General features: G+C 46.5%; 1 protein-coding gene across 28 annotated transcripts in view; it reads left to right on the top strand.

The window, feature by feature from the left end:
- Positions 1 to 17,342, top strand: part of NRXN3 (neurexin 3) — a 637,781-nt gene that overhangs the window by 40,818 nt on the left and 579,621 nt on the right. Inside the window, exons 3-4 of one of the 28 annotated variants that reach the window (XM_088460854.1) lie at positions 2,533 to 2,550; positions 4,216 to 4,245. The exons of the other annotated variants lie outside the window; for them this stretch is intronic. Coding sequence (XP_088316980.1) covers positions 2,533 to 2,550; positions 4,216 to 4,245 — 48 coding nt within the window. The remainder of the gene's footprint in view (positions 1 to 2,532; positions 2,551 to 4,215; positions 4,246 to 17,342) is intronic. 28 annotated transcript variants of the gene reach the window in all.

Genomic DNA, 17,342 nt, shown 5'->3' with positions numbered 1-17,342 from the left:
ATTAAAGGTTAACAGTCCCCCAGTCCGCTGCACGCTCATGTTTCTAATGATGTTTGAACTGGGACAACAAAACGGGTAAGTGGCCGCCAGGCTGTGTGCGATGCGGGATCAGGTGTCTCGGGAAACAGAGGGATAAATGTATAAAAGGCAGGGAGATTAAATATTTACTCTGTGACATATCTGTGTGGTCTCTTGTCCTCAGCATGGAATAAACAAACAGTGGCCCCCCAGGTGCAGGCTGCGTCCCGTTGCATGACATCCTGGGCCCAGGAAGGTTTATTTGTGGCCTGTGAATCCCTGATCTGCAAACCACATGCTCCATTTATAATGTTAAATATTCTGGATTCTCTTATTAGAGCGATGATAACCGGCACCTGAAGACACATCACCTTCTGTGATAACAGCACTCACACCAGTGTAGACATTACCTAGAAATACTTTAAGGGGCTTTTACACCTTCTGATAACTTTAAAAGATTGGGCTTCCTTCAACTTTTACTAAAATTATTCCTAGTTTCTCTATGTGTGTTTCAGTGTACTTACAGTTTGTATTTATAGTTTACAGTTGAGCTTATGTGACTCATCTTGGCTGTTACATAAACCCAGTTTAGGTCATACTTTAAGGACTCAGATCCAGTTATTTGGTAATTTCGCTGAACAACCGTATTTCAAAGTGCTGATGGAACTTTTACACCTCCCAGCGCCAACAGACTGATACCTCCCAGCGCCTACCGACTCATACCTCACGGCGCCTACAGACTCATACCTCCCGGCGCCTACATACTCATACCTCCCAATGCCCACATAGTCACACCCCCCAGCTCCTACACGCTCATACCTCCTCATAGCTCCCAGCGTCTACACGCTCATACCTCCTCATAGCTCCCAGCGTCTACACGCTCATACCTCCTCATAGCTCCCAGCGTCTACACGCTCATACCTCCTCATAGCTCCCAGCGTCTACACGCTCATACCTCCTCATAGCTCCCAGCGTCTACACGCTCATACCTCCTCATAGCTCCCAGCGTCTACACGCTCATACCTCCTCATAGCTCCCAGCGTCTACACGCTCATACCTCCTCATAGCTCCCAGCGTCTACACGCTCATACCTCCTCATAGCTCCCAGCATCTACACGCTCATACCTCCTCATAGCTCCCAGCGTCTACACGCTCATACCTCCTCATAGCTCCCAGCGTCTACACGCTCATACCTCCTCATAGCTCCCAGCGTCTACACGCTCATACCTCCTCATAGCTCCCAGCGTCTACACGCTCATACCTCCTCATAGCTCCCAGCGTCTACACGCTCATACCTGCCAGCGGCTATTTGCTCATACCCCAATGCTTACAATCTCACACCTCTCAACAGCTGCACACTTACACCTTCCATCATCCACGCACTCATGCCTCCCAACAACTCCTTACATGCACATACCTCACTTACTCACAACATCCACACACACTCACACTCTTCTTAACATCCACACACATATACAGCTATCAACACTTTCACACTCACACCTCCTAACTTACCAACATACACTCATACTCCGAACATACATAAACTAACACCTGCGAACACCAACACACACTCTCCCTGCACCTTTACACACTCACGTCACTGCACATGTGCACTCCCAACGCCATCATGCAGACACACACACACACACACACGCGCCTTTCAATATCCAAACACATATTAGTGCCTCTCAACAATTACACACTCTCCCAACACGTACACACACCTCCCAACATGTCCACACACACTCAAACCTACCTAAACACACTTTTCCAACACCTACACACACCTCCCAACATGTATACACACACTCAAACCTCCCAATATCTACACACACTCACCTACCTACACACCTCCCAACACACACACACACCAGTATGTACTCACAAGCTCAAACCTCCCAACATTTACACACACCAACTAACACCTACTTATATACCTCCTAACACACATACACACACACACAATGGATGAAAAAAACAAAGAGATAGCAGAAAGATAAAGACGGTTGTTTAGTGGAAGTTGGAGGAGGTCCCGTAAACTTATTTATAATTGTTTAAAGATCGGGATCCTCCAATAGAAATGACCTGTGCCCAGTGCACAAGGATGTTTGTGGAGAGTGTAGCATTGTGTAACCCAATACCCAGCCTTTCAGGCATAATACCTGGATGTTATATAATGATGCTCTCAGGGGGAAGCTGGCTACATATTGTTATAGGGAGGCTTTATGTCCGATTGTGGGAAGTGTTTACTATCCTAAGCTGACGATGAACATTTTCTAACATATATTCTTCCAGGTGTGTGACGATCTGCTCCCCAGCGGACAGATGCTACGGAGTGAGGCCCAGACCCATGCACAGTGGTTGTCACTTGCATGTGTGCATGGTGGGGGGGCGAGGAGCGTCCAACGCCGATTGCATGAGAAGCCGTCTCCATGCAACGTAACGTAATGTGTGCTCACAGTCTGACTGTCTCTTTTCTTTTTCCTTCCCCCTCCCTCACTGCCACCTTAGATGCCAATGACATTCCAGGTGAGTGTCTAGACTGTCCAGGAGAGATTTTACACTTGTTGATTGAGACTTAAAGGACAAACAAACCCCCAAATCAATATTTTCAAATGTAAATTATGGAGATAAAATACATTGTTTAGTGTTACCCCGCTATAATGTGTCACCCTCCCCTTCTATTACAGACAGCACGGGATGGTGAGAACTGCAGTCATTGGAACTGCTGTGACATCACTGCCCCTCACTTATCCTCACACTGCATGTTGGGGGTTGCAAGTTTTACTAGCTGTCAGTCAGAGTTTGTCTATTTAGTTAAAGATGCTCAACCCATCGAGCATGGTAACCTGCTGAAGAGGAGTGACCAAGAGCATGGCAGATATATTTAGTAAACACACTTAATTTATTATATGAGTATACATACATACATACATACATACATATATATATATATATATATATATATATATATATATATATATATATATATATATAATATATAACTCACCCCAGTGAAATCCAGGAAGCCAGCACACACTGGGGCAGATGTATGAAGCTCTGGAAAGTGATAAAGTGCAAAGTGATAAATGACCAGCCACTCGGCTCCCAACTGTCATGTTACAGGCTGTGTTTGAATAATGATAGTTGGGAGCTGATTGGCTGGTCGTTTATCACTCTGCACTTTATCACTCTGCACTTTATCACTTCCCAGAGCTTTATACATCTGCCCCCATATGTTTAAAAAAAAAAAAAAGTGATTAATGCTAACATCATAATCAGTAGCAAAAACATCTGTATGTCCGCCATATATAAAACACACGCGCGCAGCCTGAATCTGAGGTGCACGTGGCTGCCTCTTTTTCTGCAACTGCGTCTGTGTCCTTATGCTAATCCCGCAACCTATTGTGAGTTTAATGAGATGCCCGCTGGCAGCAGCACAGTTCTGTCTCATTACGTATTTAGACTCACCATCGGTCGCAACAACGAAGCCTGTACCAGCCATCTGTACCTGCCTCCTGCGTCAGTGCGACACGCCCGCGTCTGACTAGCAACCCCCATGTTACCTCTGAGGAATGCCCACTGATAATCCCCTCTTGCGTCCAACATCGTTTCGGCGTCTCCCGGCGATAACCATCGGGACGCATGCGACTTGGAAGCATTCTCAGACTCAAAACATCGGCCGCTTATGTCCAACATCGCCACTACGTGTGCATCTCTGAACCAGGCCCGCGGTGTTATTAAGTATAGGTGATTCATGAGGAATCCACAATGTGACTTTTATCACTTTTACCCTCCACCGAAAATACCCTACAAATATTAGTTGGTAAATAAATGGATAATTGATAAATAGGCCCCGTAATCATTCAAGAGCATACCAGCTACAGGAATAGAGGGGAACGATTCACTCCTATGCTTAGCCTACTTCAGAAACAATTGCCCAGAGTTTGAGGTACACAGGTTTGCCCCCTGCTTACTGGTTGCTGATAGCCCCTCACTTTCTGTTTTCCTGTCACTTAACACCCAGCTTTCCTGCATGATTTGGAAAGCTGAGACGTAGGGTGCAATAAGGAAGCCATACTTGTGTATTAAGTATGTGTCGCCACAATCCCCACCGTGGGCATTGTACAACTGGTGTGTAATTTCGCTCTCTCTCTCTTTCTCCTCTGTCTCTTTCTCTCGCTCTCTCCCAAGGCCTGGCCCATCTCATGGTTGATGACCAAGGTACGCCTCTACAACCAGACACTTCCTATCTTCTCCCATTCATTTAATTGCTGGCTATTTCTCATTGTATTTCCTCATATCCAAGGAGCCATCACAAATATTTCTCATCTGACCCCCATCTCAGACCCCCTCTTGAATTGCGTTTGATGTTATCATTGGAAGGTGCTTGGGATATGCAGGAGTCACTCTATGGTGGCTCTGTGGACCCCACGCCTTATATTTACCACACTGTAATGGCGGAAACTGATGAACGGATTCTTGGACACAGCACAGACTGGGATGGAATGGGGTGGGGTGGGTCCTATTGACTTGGGGTGGTCCGTATTCATGAACTGCGACCACCTAGTGAATTGGTAGGCTGGATATAATAGGCCACAATATGGCTGCCTCCACTGTTTGTAGATGACAGGTCTAAAATTAAGGTCTCCATGATGGCTGTGAAGTATTTCCCAGAACGTTCAGGTGAAGGTACCTCATGACCTGTAACATTACTAATGGGACGCTCCTCATAGAACTGTGTTGAAAAATTAATGATGATTGTCTATCGCCATAGAGAATATCAAGGCAGAGATTTGATTCTCCCCTTTGTCTAATAATAAAACCGAAATCCCTGAAATCTGTGCTGTGGGCCTGACCATTGCCGTGCATTTGTCGTGTGCTGTGTGTTGTGTTTTCATCATACATCATTTTGAAACTGTATGGGGTTTTTTTTGTGGGTTTTAGTTTATTATGTTTGGAAGCATGCTGCAATAAAATGATGTCTCTAACTTACTCTCTCTCTATACATATATCACTTCCTTCCTGCTCTCCTGGACGCCCCCTGCTGGCTGTAGGTAGAGGCAAAGGTAGATCACCTGCTTAATACTATACATGTTCTACAAGTGTTCATTGTGATGTTATGTGTTGTGGCTTATTCTGTGTATCACATGGACTATTTCCATGCCTGCGTAAGCTATGTGCTATGCTGCATTGTTTGTGCTAAATGTTGTTCATTATTCATTTACTGACTGGATCGCTGACTGAAGTCATTTCAGACTATATGAAAAGAGATTATGTCTATAAAGTCATGTTTTTTTAGAATTTATAATGTTTGAAGAAAGCTGGGACTATGGCAGTCAATTAATTTACCCTCCTGTGTGGTTGGGGTAAAACTGAAAATTTTAAGCCAAAATGTTATGTCCACATGCGTAATGAGGTGATTAATTTGCAGAACAATTGAAAAAAATCCTTCTTGGTAATAGTTGTAGAGGCACAGATGGATCAAGCTGTCAGATAGGTCTATAGAGATGGAGGGAGTGTCGGGCTGTAGAGGAGCAGGGGTTGTCAGATGGGTCCATACTCTTAATAACTTTTTCTTGTGTGCTCATTTGTTTATGTACTATGTAAGGCGCTGTAGAACCCTTGTGGCGCCATATCAATAAAGGATAATAATAATAGATGGAGGGAGTGTTGGGCTGTAGAGGAGCAGGGGCAGTTGGATGGGTCCATAGATGGAGGGAGTGTTGGGCTGTAGAGGAGCAGGGGCAGTTGGATGGGTCTGTAGAGATGGATGGAGGGAGTGTTGGGCCGTAGAGGAGCAGGGGCAGTTGGATGGGTCTGTAGAGATGGAGGGAGTGCTTGGCTGTTGAGGAGCAGGGGTTGTTGGTTGGGTCTCTGGAGATAGATGGAGGGGTGTCGGGTTGTAAAAGAGCAGGAGAGTTTGATGGGTCTGTAGAGGTGAAGGGGGTGTTAGGCTGTAGAGGAGCAGAGGCTGTTGGATGGGTCTGTAGAGATGAAAGGAATACTGGGCTGTAGAGGAGCAGGGGTTGGATGAGTCTATGGAGATGGATGGAGGGGGTGTTAAACTGTAGAGGAGCAGGGGCAGTTGGATGGGTCTGTGGAGATGAAAGTAGTGCTGGGCTGTAGAGAAGCAGGGGCATTTGGATGGGTCTGTGGAGATGATGGAGGGGGTGTCAAGCTTTAGAGGAGCAGGGGCAGTTGGATGGTTCTGTAGAGATGAAAGGAGTGCTGGGCTGTAGAGGAGCAGGGGTTGTTGGATAGGTGTGTGGAGATGGATGGAGGGGGTGTTAAACTGTAGAGGAGCAGGGGGTAGAGGAGCAGGGGCAGTTGGATGGGTCTGTAGAGATGGAGGGGGTGTTGGATGGGTCTGTACGGATGAAAGAAGTGCTAAGCTGTAGAGAAGCAGGGGCATTTTTATGGGTCTGTGGAGATGGATGGAGGGGGTGTCGAGCTGTAGAGGAGCAGGGGCAGTTGGATGGGTCTGTAATGATGAAAGGAGTGCTGGGCTGAAGAGGAGCAGAGGTTGTTGGATGAGTCTGTGGAGATGGATGGAGGGGGTATCGGGCTGTAGAGGAGCAGGGGCAGTTGGATGGATCTATGGAGATGGACGGAGGGGGTGTTGGGCTGTAGAGGAGCAGGGGTTGTTGGATGGGTCTGTAGAGATGGAGGGGGTGTCGGGCTGTAGAGGAGCAGGGGCAGTTGGATGGGTCTGTAGAGATGGAGGGAGTGTTACGCTGTAGAGGAGCAGAGGCAGTTGGATGGGTCTGTGGAGATGGAGGGAGTGTTAAGCTGTAGAGGAGCAGGGTTGTTGGATGGGTCTGTAGAGATGAAAGGAGTGCTGGCTGTAGAGGAGCAGGTGTTGTTGGATGGGACTGTGGAGATGGATGGAGGGGGTGTCGGGCTGTAGGGGAGCAGGAGTTGTTCGATGAGTCTGTAGAGATGGAGGAGGTGTTAGGCTGTAGAGGAGCAGGGGTTGTTGGATGAGTCTGTAGAGATGAAAGGAGTGCTGGGCTGTAGAGGAGCAGGGGTTGTTTGGATGGGTCTGTGTAGATGGATGGAGGAGGTGTCGGGCTGTAGGGGACCAGGGGTTGTTGGATGGGTCTGTGGAGATGGATGGAGGGGTGTCGGGCTGTAGGGGAGCAGGAGTTGTTGGATGAGTCTGTAGAGATGGAGGAGGTGTTAGGCTGTAGAGGAGCAGGGGTTGTTGGATGAGTCTGTAGAGATGAAAGGAGTGCTGGGCTGTAGAGGAGCAGGGGTTGTTTGGATGGGTCTGTGTAGATGGATGGAGGGGGTGTCGGGCTGTAGGGGAGCAGGGGTTGTTGGATGGGTCTGTGGAGATGGATGGAGGGGTGTCGGGCTGTAGGGGAGCAGGAGTTGTTGGATGAGTCTGTAGAGATGGAGGAGTGTTAGGCTGTAGAGGAGCAGGGGTTGTTGGATGAGTCTGTAGAAATGAAAGGGGTGCTGGGCTGTAGAGGGCAGGGGTTGTTTGGATGGGTCTGTGTAGGTGGATGGAGGGGGTGTCGGGCTGTAGAGGAGCAGGGGCTGTTTGGATGGGTCTGTGTAGATGGATGGAGGGGGTGTTGGGCTGTAGAGGAGCAGGTTGTTTGGATGGGTCTGTGTAGATGGATGGAGGGGGTGTCGGGCTGTAGGGGAGCAGGGGTTGTTGGATGGGTCTGTAGAGATGAAAGGAGCGTTAGGCTGTAGAGATGCAGGAATTGTCGGTAGTGATGAGGAGACTGTGAGTAAAGATGGAGAAAAGTGGGGTTACATAATCATATACAATTTGGTGGGACTGTGATTTACATTTATAGAAAATTATTAAGATGATTTATGTTCATTATACTACAAATTACTGGGAATACTGTGATTGGTGTATTAGTTATATGACTGCTGTACAGTGCTGAGTTAGAGAGAAGTTTTATATTTCAAATTGTCCAAATTATGATAAACTACGAAACCAGGAGAATAGTTTGCTGTCACGTTCAGTGACCTCGGTAAGTGGTCTCAGCAAGCTCTGTGCCATTTATCCTGTGGCAAGGCAGGAGGGGGGGGGCAATATCCATATCCCTGACCAGAATGTGTTTTCTGTGATAAGTGTTGCTCTCTGTATTATTATTGTCTTTGTTATAACTCTACATTTGTGATGGAGGGGTGGGGGGGGGGAGTTAGCCCGCTATGTACAGACATGTTCCCGAATCCTGCATCAAGGTGACCCTCCGTGTGCAGAGAATCCGCTGGGTCTGGAGCAGGTGTTCCTCCCCGATACACGCCCTCCGGCAGCTAAACACTTCTAATAATTTACATAAGGATGTGACTGTGGCAATTTGCTTGCAAATGAGACCCCCTTCTCCAATGTACACAGACTCTGCGGGGATTGGAGTGGACTGGAGACCCCCCTCTACTGCACCTTAACCCCCTCAGCGCTGGAGGCTACTAAATTGTAGCAATGGCAGAAAATAATGTTCCTGCATTTACCACTATAGTGACATGTATGGACTGGATGTTACAGCTAAAAGAAGACAGTCTAATTCACAGGATGGTCTAATATACAGAAGAGAGACATAGACATAAAATCAGTCTAATACAGAGGGAGTCAGCTACAGTAAAACAGTCAGGGGTACATACAGCTACAAGGAGACAGTCTAATACACAGAGAGGGATGTCTAATTAATGCACAATGTCTAGATGACTACAGGGAGACAAGCTAATTCACAGCTAGAGAGCTACAGGTAGACAGTCTGTAGAGGCCAGATAGCTACGAGAAGACTGTCTTCATACAACAAAAGGAGAGCTGCAGGGAGACAGTCTATTACACGGAGAGAAGGCCGCTATACTGTAGGTAGACAGTCGAATACATTGAAGGGAGACAGCTATAGAGAAGACAGTCTAATTCACAGATATGGGACATTTACAAGGAGGCAGTAATGGGGAATGATTCAGGTTGTATGTCCCGTTGAGGTGTATATAGTGATTCCCGGCGAGTGTCACCATTCCCGATAAGGTGTATATAGTGATTCCCGGCGAGTGTCACCATTCCCGATGAGGTGTATATAGTGATTCCCAGCGAGTGTCACCATTCCCGATAAGGTGTATATAGTGATTCCCGGCGAGTGTCACCATTCCCGATGAGGTGTATATAGTGATTCCCAGCGAGTGTCACCATTCCCGATAAGGTGTATATAGTGATTCCCGGCGAGTATCACCATTCCCGTTGAGGTGTATATAATGATTCCCGGCGAGTGTCACCATTCCCATTGAGGTGTATATAGTGATTTCCGGCGAATGTCACCATTCCCGTTGAGGTGTATATAGTGATTCCCAGCGAGTGTCACCATTCCCGATAAGGTGTATATAGTGATTCCCGGCGAGTATCACCATTCCCGTTGAGGTGTATTTAGTGATTCCCGGAGAGTGTCACCATTCCGGATAAGGTGTATATAGTGATTCCCGGTGAGTATCACCATTCCCGTTGAGGTGTATATAGTGATTCCCGGTGAGTGTCACCAGAAATATTTTGTAAGATAATAGAATTCAAGTGGCGTCATCCGCTGTGTATAATTCTCACTGAAAACGAGTTGAAACTATTAATGTTAAAGAAACTCAGAGGTTTTGGCTTTCTGACACTATTTTAATAGGATGTGGTATATTAAGCCAATATTCAGAATCTCTGCATATCGACATTGCGATTTCCAATACACATTTCATGTAACCCTAACCCTAATTGCAGCCTAACCCTAAAATTGTGTCGATTTTCTGTACATGTCGCCATTCAGACCATGTCGCCATTCAGTACTACATACCATTTTAACATCAGTGATAATGAAAAATAACATTTAGAGGACAGTGTAATATACAGGCAAAGGATGGATGGCTAAAGAGAGGACTGTGCAATTAACAGAGAAGTGTTATAAGTACAGTGTAATACACAGGCAAGGGTCAGGCGGGTACAGCGACTGTGTAATAGACACGTATGGGACAGATGGCTATAGTGCAGATGATATAATAAGCAGGTAAAGGGATAGACGTATATAGAGGTGGTGTAATAAACAGGCAAAGGACAGACGAATATAGAGATGTTGTAATTAACAGGCAAGGGACAGATGAATATAGAGATGGTGTAATAAACAGGTAAAGGACAGAGGTATATAGAGATGGTGTAATAAACAGGCAAGGGACAGACAGATATAGAGATGGTGTAATAAAGAGGGAATTGACAGACGGATATAGAGATGGTGTAATAAAAAGGGAAGGGACAGACGGATATAGAGATGGTGTAATAAAGAGGGAATTGACAGAGGGGTATAGAGATGGTGTAATAAATAGGCAAGGGACAGATGGATATAGAGATGTTGTAATAAACAGGTAAGGGACCGACAGATACAGAGAGGACAGTGTAGTAGATAAGGCAGTGATGGAAGGTTACAGAGAAGATGGTGTAATAGACGGGGGATAGGCAGAGTGTTATAGTGGTGTAACAGACGGGGGATAGGCAGAGTGTTATAGAGAGGATGGTGTAATAGACGGGGGATAGGCAGAGTGTTATAGAGAGGATGGTGTAATAGATGGGGGATAGGCAGAGTGTTATAGAGAGGATGGTGTAATAGGCGGGGAATAGGCAGAGTTTTATAGAGAGGATGGTGTAATAGACGGGGGATAGGCAGAGTGTTATAGAGATGATGATGTAATAGACGGGGGATAGGCAGAGTGTTATAGAGATGATGGTGTAATAGACGGGGATAGGCAGAGTTTTATAGAGAGGATGGTGTAATAGACGGGGGATAGGCAGAGTGTTATAGAGAGGATGGTGTAATAGACGGGGGATAGGCAGAGTGTTATAGAGAGGATTGTGTAATAGACGGGGGATAGGCAGAGTGTTATAGAGATGATGGTGTAATAGACGGGGATAGGCAGAGTGTTATAGAGAGGATTGTGTAATAGACGGGGGGATAGGCAGAGTGTTATAGAGATGATGGTGTAATAGATAAGGCAGTGATGGAAGGTTACAGAGAAGATGGTGTAATAGACGGGGGATAGGCAAAGTGTTATAGAGAGGATTGTGTAATAGACGGGGGATAGGCAGTGTGTTATAGAGAGGATTGTGTAATAGACGGGGGATAGGCAGAGTGTTATAGAGAGGATTGTGTAATAGACGGGGGATAGGCAGAGTGTTATAGAGAGGATTGTGTAATAGACGGGGGGATAGGCAGAGTGTTATAGAGAGGATGGTGTAATAGATAAGGCAGTGATGGAAGGTTATAGAGAAGATAGTGTAATAGACGGGGGATAGGCAGAGTGTTATAGAGAGGATTGTGTAATAGACGGGGGATAGGCAGAGTGTTATAGAGAGGATGGTGTAATAGACGGGGGATAGGCAGAGTGTTATAGAGAGGATGGTGTAATAGACGGGGGATAGGCAGAGTGTTATAGAGAGGATGGTGTAATAGATAAGGCAGTGATGGAAGGTTACAGAGAAGATGATGTAATAGCCGGGGATAGGCAGAGTGTTATAGAGAGGATTGTGTAATAGACGGGGGATAGGCAGAGTGTTATAGAGAGGATGGTGTAATAGGCGGGGAATAGGCAGAGTTTTATAGAGAGGATGGTGTAATAGACGGAGGATAGGCAGAGTGTTATAGAGATGATGGTGTAATAGACGGGGATAGGCAGAGTGTTATAGAGAGGATGGTGTAATAGACGGGGAATAGGCAGAGTTTTATAGAGAGGCTGGTGTAATAGACGGGGGATAGGCAGAGTGTTATAGAGAGGATGGTGTAATAGACGGGGATAGGCAGAGTGTTATAGAGAGGATTGTGTAATAGATGGGGGATAGGCAGAGTGTTATAGAGAGGATTGTGTAATAGACGGGGGATAGGCAGAGTGTTATAGAGAGGATGGTGTAATAGACGGGGGATAGGCAGAGTGTTATAGAGAGGATGGTGTAATAGACGGGGGATAGGCAGAGTGTTATAGAGAGGATTGTGTAATAGATGGGGGATAGGCAGAGTGTTATAGAGAGGATTGTGTAATAGACGGGGGGATAGGCAGAGTGTTATAGAGATGATGGTGTAATAGATAAGGCAGTGATGGAAGGTTACAGAGAAGATGGTGTAATAGACGGGGGATAGGCAAAGTGTTATAGAGAGGATTGTGTAATAGACGGGGGATAGGCAGAGTGTTATAGAGAGGATTGTGTAATAGACGGGGGATAGGCAGAGTGTTATAGAGAGGATGGTGTAATAGACGGGGAATAGGCAGAGTGTTATAGAGAGAATTGTGTTATAGACGGGGGATAGGCAAAGTGTTATAGAGAGGATGGTGTAATAGACGGGGGATAGGCAGAGTGTTATAGAGAGGATGGTGTAATAGACGGGGGATAGGCAGAGTGTTATAGAGAGGATGGTGTAATAGACGGGGGATAGGCAGAGTGTTATAGAGCGGATGGTGTAATAGACGGGGGATAGGCAGAGTGTTATAGAGAGGATTGTGTAATAGATGGGGGATAGGCAGAGTGTTATAGAGAGGATTGTGTAATAGACGGGGGATAGGCAGAGTGTTATAGAGAGGATGGTGTAATAGACGGGGAATAGGCAGAGTGTTATAGAGAGAATTGTGTTATAGACGGGGGATAGGCAGAGTGTTATAGAGAGGATGGTGTAATAGACGGGGGATAGGCAGAGTGTTATAGAGAGGATGGTGTAATAGACGGGGGATAGGCAGAGTGTTATAGAGAGGATTGTGTAATAGACGGGGGATAGGCAGAGTGTTATAGAGAGGATTGTGTAATAGACGGGGGATAGGCAAAGTGTTATAGAGAGGACTGTAATGGACGGGGGATAGGCAGAGTGTTATAGAGAGGTTGGTGTAATAGATGGAGAAGGGAAAGACCAAATATATAAATTACAGTGTAATACAGGGAGCGCCACCCTAAAGGGCATAATATAATAGACTGAAAAAACAAAGAAGGCTACAGAGGGGTAATAGACAGTGAATGAACACATGGCTACAGAAATTATGGAAATAAATTAAAGCTATGGGGGCAATGGTGTAAAAGCTTGCTGCTGAGGGCGTGGTGCGATGGACAAGGGAGAGGCAAGTGGCTACTTAGAGGATGGTGTAATACACAGGGAAAAGACAGACACGAATAGAATATCCTTGCCTGTTTAATTCATAGGCAGTCTAAGAAGACAGACTAAACCACATATATAGGAGAGTGGTATATTATATTAAGCTGATCCACACAGGGACAGCAGAATAAGACAGTACATTGGTAGAGGGGCTGGGAGGCGGTGGATCGTAGGCATGTTCCGTGCGAGAGGCGAGCTGATTTCTCCTTTAATAGAAAGCAATGAGAATGTAAATAAATGTATAATCCCCTCCTGTGCCTCCCAGTTAGGGTCCCTTTAATGGGTACCAGTAAGCCTACAGCTGGTGACATATGAGGACACTCCCAAGCGGTGGCGAGCAGGTTCAGAATAGGCCGACACACGGTCACTTGTACATTTATTGCATTTAGTTGCATTTAAATTATTTTCTTTTAATATATCATTGTACAGCATAATGCAACAGAAGCAATAGTATAATATAGGGCTTTTCTCCTTAGAAGGCTTTGTGTCGTTCATTATAATGTTCCTGTATTTGTGTTTTGGTTATCTAGGGTCTTCTATCCTGTGTCGGGCAAGGTGTCAAGTTGATGCCTCACTCGCATTATGCCAGTTTAGGTGCCATGTTGAAAAGTGTGGCGAGCTGAACAGAACCCCATGTGCCCAGGTGGTGACGAGCGCACAATCCATCTTGTCGGATGAACTTTTAGTTTGTCAGTGTGTACAATTATGCATCAACAAAAGTGCGCCCTGTCTCCCCCTATGAAGACCCCTGTCTGTCACTTTCGCCGCCCTGTCGCAGGAATCTGTCACGCTGGCTGAGCTGTATCACATTTCACAAACTCACTGATCGACTTTATTAAATATGACACAAAGACTAATCGCTAAAATTAGATCTTTCCCTGTGTTTCCCAGCTTGGCTACGTTCACTCAACATATCTGTGGACATGTCGTAACTGTAGAAGGACTGGAGGGACACTGGTAGTCACAGACTAATAGAAGCAGTCCCAGTAAAGTAGAAGTGACTGGGGGTGTTAGTCACTGGTGGAGGGCTGGCTGGCTATGAAGTCACAGACTAACACAAGCAGTCCCAGAGGGATAAAAGTGACTGGAGAGGTTAGTCACTGATACAGATGTGGCTGTCTCTGTAGTCACTAACAGATGCAGTCCCAGTAGAATAGAAGTGACCGGAGGGGTTAATCACTGGTGTATGGTTGGCTGGCTATGTAGTCTCTGACTAACAGATGTGCAGTGCCATTAGAGTAGTAGTAACTGGAGGGGGTTAGTCACTAATACAGGTGTGGCTGACTCTGTAGTTACTGACCAACACAAGCAGTCCCAGTAGAGTAGAAATGACTGAGGGTGTTATTCACTAATACATGAGTGGATTACTGTGTTGTCACTGACTAACACAAGCAGTCCCAGTAAAGTAGAAATTACTTAAAGGTATTAGTCGTTGGTGCAGGTGTGGCTGGCCATGTGGTCTTAGACTAACACAAGCAGTCCCAGTAGAGTAGAAGTGATTGTAGGACGTTAGGAGTTAGTCCCTAATGCAGGTGTGGCTAGTTCTGTAGTCACTAACACAAGCAGTCCCAGTAGAGTAGAAGTGATTGTAGGACGTTAGGAGTTAGTCCCTAATGCAGGTGTGGCTAGTTCTGTAGTCACTAACACAAGCAGTCCCAGTAGAGTAGAAGTGACTGTAGGACAGTAGGAGTTAGTCACTGATGCAGGTGTGGCTGGCCTTGTAGTCATTAGCTCAAGTAGTCCCAGTAAAGTAGAAGTGACTGTAGGGCAGTAGGAGTTAGTCCCTGATGCAGGTGTGGCTAGTTCTGTAGTCACTAACACAAGCAGTCCCAGTAGAGTAGAAGTGACTGTAGGGCAGTAGGAGTTAGTCCCTGATGCAGGTGTGGCTGGCCATGTAGTCGCTAACACAAGCAGTCCCAGTAGAGTATGTGACTGTAGGGCAGTAGGAGTTAGTCCCTGATGCAGGTGTGGCTAGCTCTGTAGTCACTAACACAAGCAGTCCCAGGAGAGTAGAAGTGACTGTAGGACAGTAGGAGCTAGTCACTGATGCAGGTGTGGCTGACCATGTAGTCATTAGCACAAGCAGTCCCAGTAGAGTAGAAGTGACTGTAGGCCAGTAGGAGTTAGTCCCTGATGCAGGTGTGGCTAGCTCTGTAGTCCCAGTAGAGTAGAAGTGACTGTAGGACAGTAGGAGTTAGTCACTGATGCAGGTGTGGCTGGCCATGTAGTCATTAGCACTAGTCCCAGTAGAGTAGAAGTGACTGTAGGGCAGTAGGAGTTAGTCCCTGATGCAGGTGTGTCTAGCTCCGTAGTCACTAACACAAGCAGTCCCAGGAGAGTAGAAGTGACTGTAGGACAGTAGGAGCTAGTCACTGTTACAGGTGTGGCTGGCCATGTAGTCATTAGCACAAGCAGTCCCAGTAGAGTAGAAGTGACTGTAGGGCAGTAGGAGTTAGTCCCTGATGCAGGTGTGGCTAGCTCTGTAGTCACTAACACAAGCAGTCCCAGTAGAGTAGAAGTGACTGTAGGGCAGTAGGAGTTAGTCCCTGATGCAGGTGTGGCTAGCTCTGTAGTCACTAACACAAGCAGTCCCAGTAGAGTAGAAGTGACTGTAGGACAGTAGGAGTTAGTCACTGATGCAGGTGTGGCTGGCCATGTAGTCATTAGCACAAGTAGTCCCAGTAGAGTAGAAGTGACTGTAGGGCAGTAGGAGTTAATCCCTGATGCAGGTGTGGCTAGCTCTGTAGTCACTAACACAAGCAGTCCCAGTAGAGTAGAAGTGACTGTAGGGCAGTAGGAGTTAGTCCCTGATGCAGGTGTGGCTGGCCATGTAGTCACTAACACAAGCAGTCTTAGTAGAGTAGAAGTGACTGTAGGGCAGTAGGAGTTAGTCCCTGATGCAGGTGTGGCTAGCTCTGTAGTCACTAACACAAGCAGTCCCAGTAGAGTAGAAGTGAGTGTAGGACAGTAGGAGTTAGTCCCTGATGCAGGTGTGGCTAGCTCTGTAGTCACTAACACAAGCAGTCCCAGTAGAGTAGAAATTACTGTAGGACAGTAGGAGTTAGTCCCTAATGCAGGTGTGGCTGGCTATGTAGTTACTAACACAAGCAGTCTTAGTAGAGTAGAAGTGACTGGAGGACAGTAGGAGTTAGTCCATGATGCAGGTGTGGCTGGCTCTGTAGTCACTAACTCAAGCACTCCCAGTAGAGTAGAAGTGACTGTAGGACAGTAGGCGTTAGTCCCTGATGCAGGTGTGGCTGGCTCTGTAGTCACTAACACAAGCAGTCTTAGTAGAGTAGAAGTGACTGTAGGGCAGTAGGAGTTAGTCCCTGATGCAGGTGTGGCTAGTTCTGTAGTCACTAACACAAGCAGTCCCAGTAGAGTAGAAGTGACTGTAGGGCAGTAGGAGTTAGTCCCTGATGCAGGTGTGGCTATCTCTGTAGTCACTAGCACAACCAGTCCCAGTAGAGTAGAAGTGACTGTAGGGCAGTAGGAGTTAGTCCCTGATGCAGGTGTGGCTAGCTCTGTAGTCACTAACACAAGCAGTCTTAGTAGAGTAGAAGTGACTGTAGGGCAGTAGGAGTTAGTCCCTGATGCAGGTGTGGCTAGCTCTGTAGTCACTAACAAGCAGTGCCAGTAGAGTAGAAGTGACTGTAGGACAGTAGGCGTTAGTCCCTGATACAGGTGTGGCTGGCTCTGTAGTCACTAACACAAGCAGTCTTAGTAGAGTAGAAGTGACTGTAGGGCAGTAGGAGTTAGTCCCTGATGCAGATGTGGCTAGCTCTGTAGTCACTAACACAAGCAGTCCCAGGAGGGTAGAAGTGACTGTAGGGCAGTAGGAGTTAGTCCCTGATGCAGGTGTGGCTAGCTCTGTAGTCACTAACACAACCAGTCCCAGTAGAGTAGAAGTGACTGTAGGACAGTAGGAGTTAGTCCCTGTTGCAGCTGTAGCTAGCTCTGTAGTCACTAGCACAAGCAGTCCCAGTAGAGTAGAAGTGACTGTAGGCCAGTAGGAGTTAGTCCCTGATGCAGGTGTGGCTAGCTCTGTAGTCACTAACACAAGCAGTCCCAGTAGAGTAGAAGTGACTGTAGGACAGTAGGAGTTAGTCCCTGATGCAGCTGCGGCTAGCTCTGTAGTCACTAACACACAGTCCCAGTAGAGTAGAAATGACTGTAGGACAGTAGGAGTTAGTC

The sequence above is a fragment of the Taudactylus pleione genome, unplaced genomic scaffold (assembly GCF_031769625.1).
Source record: "Taudactylus pleione unplaced genomic scaffold, aTauple2 ptg000987l, whole genome shotgun sequence".
NCBI classification, from domain to species: domain Eukaryota; kingdom Metazoa; phylum Chordata; class Amphibia; order Anura; family Myobatrachidae; genus Taudactylus; species Taudactylus pleione.
This window is presented reverse-complemented; position numbering and strand designations above follow the sequence as displayed.